Raw genomic sequence first — 12366 nt, forward strand, 5'->3', positions numbered from 1 at the left:
TATGAATTTTTCTTAGGCTTTCCAAATGATTTCAAATTGGTCCCGATTTGTATTTTTATGGCCTTGAGGGTTCGATTTAGGGACAATATGTGCATGTATGAATGGTTAAAGTTATGTTTATGATTGCGAATGAAATTAATTATAATGTTTCGATTGTATAGTAATGCTCGTAACTCTAATTCGTGACAAAGAAGGGTTAGGGGTGTTATAGTGTCGCTCCGTAGGGCTTGTAGATAATTTATTTCGTCAAACCTCCTCAAGTCCCCTTTAAACCTGTCCATTCCTCCATTACGCCAATTTTCCTATCTTCAACTAACCCGCCAATACTTCCCTCCGTACTTCGCATTTTATAAACATACATTTCACGCATAAAATTACGCTACTATAATAACATGGAATGCACCACATACCAATTCTATCATGCATTTCAAGGACATATTTGCAAACATTCGTGAAATTTCACAGCTTCATGCATACCTAACTTTCTCATTCATCGCAGTCATAAACAACCATAAAATTCAAACTGAACTTGCTGAACATACAAACAGAACATACAAGTAGATCCACAACCAGAATAACATCTCACATAGTGGAGTACTGAAACTCACCCGCTATCCTTCGTCCTCGTCAACTTAGCTTTTCCAAACGCCAGAGTCTCCTTCGTCCTGATAGCTAAACATGACCACCAATATATCTGTTTAACCAAAAGTATTCAAACTTTAAAACTCAGAATCCAGTAACATGTAGAAGCTTTTCAAAGATTTTAGAAATCAGTACTTTTTGTTTCTTAAATCCACGAATACAGAAACATTGAGTAGCTTACCAGCTCATCGGATTCTCTACTTCCTGGGCTCAAACCTCACGATCACTACCCCATACAGGACTTTCCTTAACTTTCTCTTCTTCGGAGCAACCAAAGAAGACGACGCAAAAGAGAATAAACTAAAACCGAATTGAGAAGAATTCTGCCTATAGAAGGATCCTTCTTATACATATATATAACCCCTTTTACACATGGCTACCAAAGCCCCAAATAATCATCTGATACTAATCATTTGTCTCCCACTAAGGAACTAGTCAGTTCTAACTTAAGTGAACCAAAATTGAAACCAAACTATTTACCATTCAGCCACTAAAATGGGGTGACTAAAATGAGTGTACACTAACATTGAGATACTAGCAAGTGACCAAGATAAAAATAGTTTTTAATGATCGTGCCTAAAATGCAAACTTTTTTTATTGGCGCCCAAAAGGAAAACTTATAAGAGTTAGATGATGAATTCTGTAGTTTACCCTTTTATCTAAAAAGGAAAAAAAAGAAACACTCTCATTCCTCCCACATATTTAAACACGTGTTGTATATATGGGGTGTAAGGTAGGCATTTTTCCAAGGCTAAATTCACAATTTGACCTTATAAGCATATTATTATTTTTTTATTTTGATAACTACATTTTTTTGTCTCAATTTGGTGCTTAAAGTACCAATCATTTCCAAATTTGACACCTAAAGTATGTCTCCCTTACATTTTTTAATCCATTTTGACAGATGTTAAAAAAACTTATATCCAATCACAAAACTTCACATGTCATCTTATGTAAAATAAATATTTTCTTTTATTAAATGTATATATATTAAAAATAGGATAATTAAAATAAATTAATTGAAATTAATAATATTATTAAAAATATATAAAATTGTAAAATTATAAAAATTGTAATTTAAAAAGTTTTAAAATAAAATTCTAAAAAGTTATTTAAATTTCAAGTTTTATTTTTGCAATTACTTGAAGTTTAAATACTTTAAAAAATTATAACATTGTCTAATTTTTATACATTACTTTGACTTTATAAAATTTTATAAAATAATTATTTTGTTATAAAATAAAGAGAGATAGAGGGATAAAGAACAAAGAAAATATGGAAGCAATAGAGAATATACTTTATTGATCAAAATTGGTGATTACAATGATTCATCGTAGTCTCTATTTATAGGTATAAGATGTATAAAAGAAGTAGAGATCTAATTCTAATAATTATTAGAATTTAAAGTACATTAAAACTTTATCTTGGTCATGATGGACATTCACTTAATAAGATATTGATAACAATTTTAAACATTATAATATTTTATATATTATATATAATTTTTTTATATTTTTAATCAATATGATATATATAATATTAAAAAAATAAAAAAGGAGACGTGGTGTCTTCTAATAGTGTCATATGACCGGTTAACACCGGTCAATGATCGGCCAAAGTAAAAAGAGTTTTCGTTGATCGGTCGTTGACCAACATTGACTAGTGTTGATTATGTTGACCGGCCACGTGGCACTATTAGAATACACCACATATTTTTTTTATTTTTTAATATTATATATATCATATTGATTAAAAATGTAAAAAAATCATATATAATATATAAAAGTTCAAAAATATTCTAAAATGTATAATTTTAAACTTTAAAAAGTTAAAATAATATATAAAAATTGAAAATTGTTATAAAAATTTAAAAAAGGTATTTAAATTTCAAGTAATTGCAAAAAACTTCAAACTTAAATACTTTAAAAAATTATAATTATAAAATTATTTTTAAACTTTAAAAATAAAATAAAATTTTAATATTTTTAAAAATTTTACATTTTTGTAATAATATTATTAATTTCAACTAATTTACTTTCAATTATCATATTTTTTCTATAAATTTTACATTTATAATTTTTATGGTTTATATGCTTTTTTTTTCTAGATTTTATATATATTTTGAATTTTTATATATTTATTTCCATTTTTATATTTTTAATGTATATGTAGATTTAAGGCTTTTTTTACTTTTATAATATAAAAATAATAAAAAATTTACCAAAATGGTATCCCAATCTTATTATTTACGAAAGTGGTATGGTGTGGGTGGTGGAGAGGCTGCACCACCATTATTTTTTGACCCTAATCATTAGTCTGTTATGCAAAAAAAACAAAATTAGTTTTTTAAGGGCAGAGGGGACCTAACAGGCGGCACCGGTGGAGGCACCTTGACAGACGGCACCACTTTGCGCCGGAAAGATGACCCAAATTGAAAATATTTTCTTTATAAGAGAGTCATGGTCCCCTCAATTGGAAAAAAAAAAGAAGCAACAGCAACTAAGGAGAAGAAGGGGAAGAGGCAGCAGAGAAGAGAAGAGAATAAGGGTTTTGAGAGGTTTAGTGTTATTTTATAATTTTACTTTGGTTAGGTTAGGGTTTTAAAGAGAGGAGACAACATATTTTAACGTTGCTTTCACCTTAAACCAATCTGTTAATAAATATTAAAATATGTTGTCTCCTCCCTTTAAAATCTTAACCTAACCAAAATAAAATTACAAAAATAATACTAAACCTCTCAAAACCCTTATTCTCTTCTCTTCTATGTTACCTCTTCCCCTTCTTCTCATTAGCTGCTGCTTCTTTGTTTTTTTTCCTAGTTGAGGGGACCATTGCTCTCTTATAAAGAAAACATTTTCAGTTCAGGTTGTCTCTTCAGCGCAAAGCGGTGCTACCTGTCAGGGTGTCTCCACCGGTACTGCCTGTCAGGTCCCCTCCGCCCTTAAATTTTTTTTTTGCATAACAGACTAATGATTGGGGTTAAAAAACAAGGGTGGTGCCGCCTCTCCACCACCCTCGACCACCCATACCATACCATTTTCGTAAATAATGGGATTGGATACCATTTTGGTAATTTTTTATTAATTTTATATTATATAAGTAAAAAAAGCATAGATTTAATAAAAATATTTTTTTATATAAAGATGTCATGTGGCATTTTGTCATTGGCTATAAGATATTTTTTTAACATCTGCCAAAAATGAACTAAAAAATATAATGGAGACATACTTTAGGTACCAAATTGGAACAAAAAAATATTTAAGTACCAAGGTAGAAAAAAAGTTATACTTCAAGGGCCAAATCTTAAATTAAACCTTTCTCCAGTAATGTAACCCTTGACACTATATGAATACCAACTTTCTTTATTTTCCCGTCAAACATAAAAGAAAAGAAAAGAAAAAGAAACAAAATCTCCTAATCGAAGAAACTCATTTCTTTTCTCAGTATCCTATCGCTATCTCTCCCCGTTTCCCACATAATGCTTGGTGCTCAGCTTTACGTCCGTACAATCGCCACTGTTTCGATTTCCTCCTACCAATACACTGCTGCTTCTCCTTATCCAACCGCTTCCTCCTCCTGCCTCCGCTCCTCCTCCTTGTGTTCGCATTTTACGACGAAACGCCGCCGCCCTTCTCCTAAACCCGTCGTCGTTTCTTGCCACTCCGCCTATGGTAGCTTCCGCCCCCAACCTAGTAATGGCGACAATCGAGATCATCAGTTTCTCGAAGCTTCTCTTCTCGTCTCAGGTTTACGAGTGCCTCCCGTTTATCTTTCAATTTCCATTGATTTTTTTTCTTGGAGATAATTTGGAGTTTTGATTCGTTTTGGAGGTGCAGAAACTATTTTACACTACCGGATGTGGAGGCATGGATTTCAACAGGACGTAAAAGGAGTGTTTCCCATGTCCAGAGCTAAAATTACTTCAATAGGACAGGCCTTTCTCAGTCGCTTTCCCAGTCCAACTATTTTTCTTAAGATTCCTTGTGATGGGGAGTTCTTGCTACCCATTGTTGTAGGTATAATAATAATTATTATCATTAATAAATGAACAATTCTACCCTATTCTTATTTACTACAATTAGTTATCATTGTTGGTTGGATCTATTTTCTTACTAATTCTAATTAATCTAATGTTGCAGGGGAGTTCTCTGTGGAAAAACTCATAGCTGCCTTTTGGGGAGATGATAAAGGGGTACTCATTAATCTGTTACTTTTATTTTAAGATTTTATTAATGACTCATTGTATAAACTTCTAGACATTATGTTATTTTTAAATTTTTTTCAGGATACCCCTGATCAGTTCCAGCTTGTTAATAATGTTGTGGAGAAGCTCGGATATGAAGTATGGATTTCGTTTTTTTCTCCTGTATCATTAAGACCTGTTGAAATCTTTCTAGCTTTTATCGGTCGCTTGCTGAGTTGCTTTAGTTGTTTCTTTACATCGCATGTCTATTGAAGAACATTCTCGAGTGTTGAACTTGGAGGGAGATAAGTAACAAAAATTTGTAAAATAAGAAAGGGGATAACAAAGCCCAATATACTTGGTTTTTACTCGTACCGAGTTACTAGCTTTAACCTAGGAAAACTTGACACTTTGTTGTGTAAGCATCTCTTTTCATTGATTTTTACATGTCTTCATTTCAGGTTAAAATGGTGAGAATTACAGAAAGAGTTGTCAATACTTACTTTGCGAAATTGTATTTGAGCAAGGTGATTAAAAGATTCTTGTGTGTATATTTATATTTCCTTGGTGTGATACAGGAACCTGATTTATTATTCTTATGTTTACAGCCAGGGGAAAATGATGTCATAATTGTGGATGCACGACCCTCAGATGCCATAAATGTGGCTAACAGATGCAAGGTGCGTATGGGAATATTATTCATAAAGCAATTACAATGAGATATGAGAGGGAATTGCTTGCTTTCTAGTCTTACACCGTTTCCCTGTCTTGACTTGCACCAGTATAAAGTCTCAACAAGACTGCCTTATTTAGTTTGAGTAGATTGGTCAGTATTAAGTATGGCATTTTACATATGTAAGTAGTTGCATTCGCATTTTTTGTGCATATGCTGATAATTCCAGAACTGTGGTCAGATGGTCCAGTATTTCCAATTTGCAATCTGCCTTTCTCATTCCAATGACAAACGGCTCTTTCAAGGTTCAATCCAAAGCTTCTAATCTGTTTTTCCTGTATGCAGGCTCCAATATATGTGAACAAACAAATTGTCTTGGCAGATGCTATTAGAATTGGCTACGGGATGGGCAGAGTGCGTGACAAAAAGTCTACTTATGATGTATCTCTTGACAGGTATATTGCTTATTCCGGCTTTGTTGTCTTCTCTTCTAATTGTGTGGCACATAGTGACTCTAAGCATGGTTATATATTTCCAGTGCTGCAGATGGTCCTGATTTACTATTAGAGGAGCTGGATCTGGTGAGGAATATGGATTTAGCTGTCAAAGAAGAAAGATACACTGATGCAGGTAATAATAATAAAATACCATCTTCTGACCAAAAAACACACCAGAAGGCAAAAAAGAGAGAATATTCTGTTTCTATTCAATTATAAATTTATTAAATGAAGTAGTCACAATGCTATTTTTTTTCATTCCTTTGTTTTGACATACTGAAGCTCTTGCTTACTAACACTAGATAAAATTATATTTATTTAATTTCTTGCAGCAAAGTTAAGAGAGAAATTAATGAAGCTACGCGATCATGGCCAGTAACTGTTTACTGATGTATCCACGGTTGTACACTCATTGGTGGTGGTTGGCTTGCTTGTGATCGAATTCTTTTTGCATTTTTATGTTGTTAGTTCTGGTGTTTCAGTTAATGCTCAAAATGCTGTAGTTTGTAGAGCTTGAGGAAGGTGCGAGGCTCGAGACTCATTACTCTGAGAGTGGAACCTTCACTGTTCTAGTTAAGCCTGAGGAGTCATTCCTGGAAGTGGAATGGATGCATAATCATGTTTTACAAACTATAGTAAATAATGTACATATTCAATTTAGAAATGTTGCCTATAAGATTAGGGGTAACTAGGACAGTGCATATCCATGATCACGAAGGTTATAAATATTCTAATTATACATGGAGCTGCCTACCATTGACTTTCTTTGTACTTTGTGATGATATGACGTATAGTAGAAAAGGATATGATGTTTTTCACCATATGTAAATATCCGCCTGTTTTGGCAATGGCGTCCTTTCACTGTCTATCTCCCCACAACGCATAAGCTTCCTCTCCGTGCATGGCGATAGCAGGGTTTTTTACATAAATAGGTTGAAAAAAAAAAATTTACTGAAATAGGGTGTCAGAAAAAATATTTACCAAGATGGGCTACTTTTTTCATTGGAGCCTATTAGATAGGCGCCAATGAATAAAAAATAATAAATTTTTTTTGAATAAAATATTTTATATTTTTTTAATAATTTTTTTAAAAAAATACGGGTCAAAATACGGTCAACGGTCGGTCGGGTCGGGTGGCGCCTATCGTAGGCGCCAATGAAGGTGCCTCATAGAGATGTGCCAATGAAGGTGCCTTATAGAGAGGCGCCATTACTAGACTCGTCCATGGGCGGTAAGGCCCAAAAAATTCGGCCCGACTCCTAGGCCCGGCTCGAAATATGGGCCTAAAATTTTGTCCAGGCCCGGCCCGGGAAAAAATCATATGCCCAAGCCCGGCCCGGCCCGGCCCATTTTTTAAATAAACACCAAAAAATTTTTAAAAATAAAAAATAAAAATATATTTATTGTATTCGGGCCTATATTTTTACCCGAACCCTCCTATATTCGGGCCGGGCCGCCCGGCCCATGGACAGGTCTAGGCGCCAGTGAAGGCCTCATAAATTTAGGATTATGTTATAAATTTTTGTGTTTGTAATTATTTAAAATTTAATTTATTAGTAATAAATTACTAAATTACTAATAAGTTACTAATAAATTTATAACATAATCTTAAATTACTAACAAATTAATTATAAAATAATTACAATATTACAATATATACCGACATTCAATATTCATACAAAATTATAATATTACAATATTCATACAAAATTACAATATTCATATAAAATTGCAATATTTTTGTTATTAATTATTAATTATAAATTATCTATATTTAGTATGAATATTGTAATATTATAATTTTGTATGAATATTGTAATGTCGGTATATATTGTAATATTGTAATTTTTGTATGAATATTGTAATTATTTTATAATTAATTTGTTAGTAAATTAGGATTATGTTATAAATTTATTAGTAACTTATTAGTAATTTAGTAATTTATTACTAATAAATTAAATTTTAAATAATTACAAACACAAAATTTATAACATAATCCTAAATTTATGAGGCCTTCATTGGCGCTCAGACTGTCCATGGCCGCCCGGCCCAAAAAATTTTCGCCCGACTCCTAGGCCGGGCCCGCCCAAAATATGGGGCCGAATTTTGTCCAGCCCGGCCGGGCAAAATCATAGGCCCAAGCCCGGCCCGGCCCGCCCATTGGCGCCTCGAATGGCACGACCATTGGCGCCCCCTGTAGGCACCACCATTGGCGCCTCCCAGATAGGCGCCAATACTATGTATTATACGGGTTCTATACTAACCGAAAAAGTATAAAATTATATTTTATTCAAAAAAAAATTTATTATTATTTTATTCATTGGCGCCTATCTAATAGGCTCCAATGAAAAAAATAACCCATTTTGATAAATACTTTTTCTGACACCCTATTTCAGTAAAAATTTTTTTTTTCAACCTATTTATGTAAAAAACCCGCAATAGCATATCTTCATCCCCTACCTCAAGGTCGTCATTATCCATCCTTAAATTAACAAATGGCAAATGATGCTAATAACAGCAGTGATGAGAATTGCTCCTATAAATTGATAATCCATTTGGCTGGTGCCAGGCAACAAGGGAACTCTCCGCTACTGTGGAGTAAGCCTGGACCATAACTGTCCAAATTATTACACATAATTGTCGAGCAGCTCGGGTTTGGCCCCTAAAACACCAGCAACTGCATGTTTTTCTGTGCAAAACCATCATTGTATACCCCGTGCAATGCGTGTATTCATTCATTCATTCAAACTTATTGCTAAAATACTTGATTGAATATTTTCTCCTTTATATTCACCATGTCTATAGGGAGCAATATATGAAGTTTGCTGCAAATACTTGTAATACGTAGAAAATATATCCAAAATTTGCCAATTACCCCATATGCAGCTGCTGCTTCCCTATACCCGTGTAGTGAACACCCCAACGTCTAAAAAAGCGTCAACCACAAACCAAAGAATATCATCATATCAATCATCCAAAAAGTTGGTATAAAAGAAAATCTTCCCATTTCGCTGCCCCGAAAATGAGAGCTCCCCTTGGCAACTGGCTGGACTGGCGGCAGGTAGCCACCGCCTCACCATCCTTTTTCCCCTTCTCCCTCCTCTCTCATCTTCTCCCCCTTCCCCACTGTTGGTAGCCCACCCCTGCCTCTATAGAGTTTGTCAAATTAGATGAAATATCTCACACAAGTTTGAGAAACAAGTTTAAAAACAAAAACAAAAAACAGATTTGGTGTATGACTAACTCAAATGCCCAAGTCAGCATGTTTCACTAATAAGCCCCTTTAACTTTGGGGTTGACATGCAACTCCTAACGTGGAATGATTGATGTTGACACCATTTTTTGATGAAAACGGGGTCGACTTGGGTTTTGAAAAATGAAAACGAAAACGGGAGTCGCCACCAATCCTTTTTGATGAGGTGTGATCAGATCACCTCAAAAAGTGGTTGTTTTTAATAAACGATTTAATTTTATTAAAACAACGATTTTGGTCCACGAAATTCAGAAAAACGGGTTCGGGAGTCGGTTACGCACGAGGAAGGATTAGCACCCTCGATACGCCCAAAATTGGTACCTAGTTGATTACTTAATGTCTTAGTGTCGAAAAACTGAAAACTTTAGAGAGATTTAAAATACGATCCTTAAAAAAAACTCGGATGACATGGATTGAAATTCGAGAGGATATTTCGCTATTTGGGTAAACGAGAAAAATCGACACCCAGCACCTTAGGGCACGTTTTCTCGAATTTCCGAAATGCAAAACATTGCCTTATTTCGAAAATTTTTTAAAAGGATATTTAGCCATTTGGTTGAATGAGAAAAATCGACACCTAGCACCTTAGGGCATGTTTTCTCGAATTTCCCAAATGCTAAATATTGCCTCATTTAGAAAAATTTCTTTTTAAAGTATGGTGTTAATATGCATAACTAAGCAAATATGAATATGATAATGTAAATATGAATAATATGAATAATCATCAAAATGAAATAAATAAATATAAGAGACAAATCAATCATATAATTGCAAATAAATAAACGAATAGAATTGAAAACATTCTTTCAAAACAAATAATGGAAATGTAAGTAAAGAAATAAACAAAAAAAACTATAAAATGTAAAAGATATATATATGCATATATACATAAAATTATGGAGATATATGAAAGCATGTATATATAAAAGTATGTATATATATGTATACGTTATATATTTATATAAAAAAGAACTATGTACGTATAAATATATTATGTAAAGGTATCCACGTGTATATATATATAATATAAAATATAAAACCATATGTACATATTTTAAAATTATTATATAAAATATATATAAATAAGTATATACATATATACGTATGTAAATTAAAATATGAAAAGTATATACATATAGGTATATATATATGAATCATAAAATATAAAATACATATATAAAATACATGTTTTAAAAAGTATGAAGAATATATATATTTATAAAAATAAAATACATATATAGACATGTATATGGGCATGTATAAAATTACGAAATATAAAAATATATAAGGGTACGTGTATATATATATATAAATAGATAGATCATAAAAATATAGATATTATATATAATATGAAAACGCATATATGTATATATAACAAAGATTCCAAATAAAAAAAATAAATGAACAAAAAGATCACAACTTAATAATAACAGGAATAATAATTTTTATAAATAAAATAAAATAAAATAAAATAAACAATAACAAAAGGACTAAATTAAACTTTGAAACAAGATCTGGGGTTTAAAATCGCAAAAACATAAAATGGGTTTATAAGGGACCGAAATAAAACGCAATTAAAGTGTGAGGGGCTTGCGGGGAAATATTCCCTAGTCCTGAAACGCTGCATTTCAATCAGGGAGCAGCAAATAGTCTAAGGACCAAATCGAAAAAGAAGCAAAATTCACAGGCCGAAATCAGAAAAAAAAACAAAAGACCGCATTGAAGCAAAATGCAAAGGCAGAGGGATCTATTGAGCAAATAGACCATTAAGCGAAAAGCGCAGATCCTCCCCTCCGGGTCGGGTCACTGCGCGGGTCAGAGGAGCCTTCAACGGCGTCGTTTCATTATCATCATTTAACCTAAATATTTTTTAAAATTTCATTTTTTACACAAAAATTTTAAAACTTCAAACTTTTCTCTCCCTCTCATTCAGGGCATTCGGCCCTTTTGCTCCTGGCCTTCGCCGCGCCTCCTCCATGGTCGGTGGCCGGAGTTGCGCTAAATGGGCTTTTCAGCCCTCCCCTTTCGGCTTCCTCGAAGGCTTGGCCTTCTCAACCACGAGATCGAGAGAAAAAAGAAGAGGCTGCTCCCCATGCTCGACGCCGACGGCGAAGAAGGGCACCGACGCCGGCCTTCGAAGCGAACAGGTACCTTTTTCCTTTTGTTTTGTTTTTCGTTTTAAAAAATAAATAAATAAATAAGGAAAATAAAAAAGGTGCGCAAGAAAAGAAAAAGAACTGGAATCAACCCTTTAATTTATTGATCTGCTTTTTCATTCACTAATCGTTGTCCCCCCTTTCTTTACAGATTTTGGTGGCTTTATAGCCAAATAAAAGGATAATAACCAAAAAACAAAAGTCTATTCTATTTTGTGTTCTGTTTTTATCATTGCTACTGTTGCTGTTGTTTTGTTTGCAGGCCATGAGTCAACGAGGCAGGTTTTGCTATTTTGGGGCAACCAGGGGCTACCTTGAGCGGTGTGCATGCCGGTACCGCACATGGAGGTAGCGGCGCAAAGGAAAGGAGTGAACCCTAGGGTTCCCTGATGCTGCTTCATCCTTTGGGGCCTATTGGGCCGTCGGGCTCTGGGCTTGTAACTTGGGTCTTGGGCCCTTTGTAATTTTTGGGTTTGTTTGGGTTTAATTTGGGCCCGAGCAGAAAATGGGCCGTACAGCTACCCCTCTTTGCTCGTTATCGTGTAATAAGAACAGAGCAAAGACTAAGAAATGCCCATTTTGCCCGGTCTTGCCAAATCTTGATTTCTTGGTGCCTTTCTTCTTCAGGTAGCCTCATTCCAATCCACCGTGTCTTGTGGCTTCAATCCACTCTACTGCACTTCAAAAAAATCTGACTTGTAGCTTTAATCTTCTTCACAGCGACTTCAGGGGGACAAGATTCATGGTTTTAGTCTGCTTTACTATAACATCAGGAAGATAAGACTTATTGTGGTAGATTTAATCCGACCTACTGCAACTTCAGAGGTATAGGATTCATCATTTTAATCCGCTCCACTGCAACTTCAGGGAGATAAGATTTGTGGCTCTTCGAGGAAACACTTGCTACCTTCAGTCTGCTACATTGCAATCTCAGTAAGATGAGACTTGTAGCTTCGACTTGG

At 33.8% G+C, this 12366-nt stretch overlaps 1 protein-coding gene across 1 annotated transcript; it reads left to right on the forward strand.

The window, feature by feature from the left end:
- The first annotated feature begins 4030 nt into the window (after positions 1-4030).
- On the forward strand, positions 4031-6816 carry LOC105803665 (bifunctional nuclease 2). The gene is made up of 9 exons (XM_012636011.2): positions 4031-4388; positions 4479-4658; positions 4782-4834; positions 4928-4984; positions 5287-5352; positions 5434-5505; positions 5844-5953; positions 6037-6128; positions 6328-6816. The coding sequence occupies exons 1-9, from the start codon at positions 4121-4123 to the stop codon at positions 6372-6374; spliced, it is 945 nt and encodes a 314-aa protein (XP_012491465.1). The 5' UTR covers positions 4031-4120; the 3' UTR covers positions 6375-6816.
- Positions 6817-12366: the final 5550 nt, after the last annotated feature.

This window comes from Gossypium raimondii, chromosome 11, assembly GCF_025698545.1.
Source record: "Gossypium raimondii isolate GPD5lz chromosome 11, ASM2569854v1, whole genome shotgun sequence".
Taxonomy (NCBI): Eukaryota; Viridiplantae; Streptophyta; class Magnoliopsida; order Malvales; family Malvaceae; genus Gossypium; species Gossypium raimondii.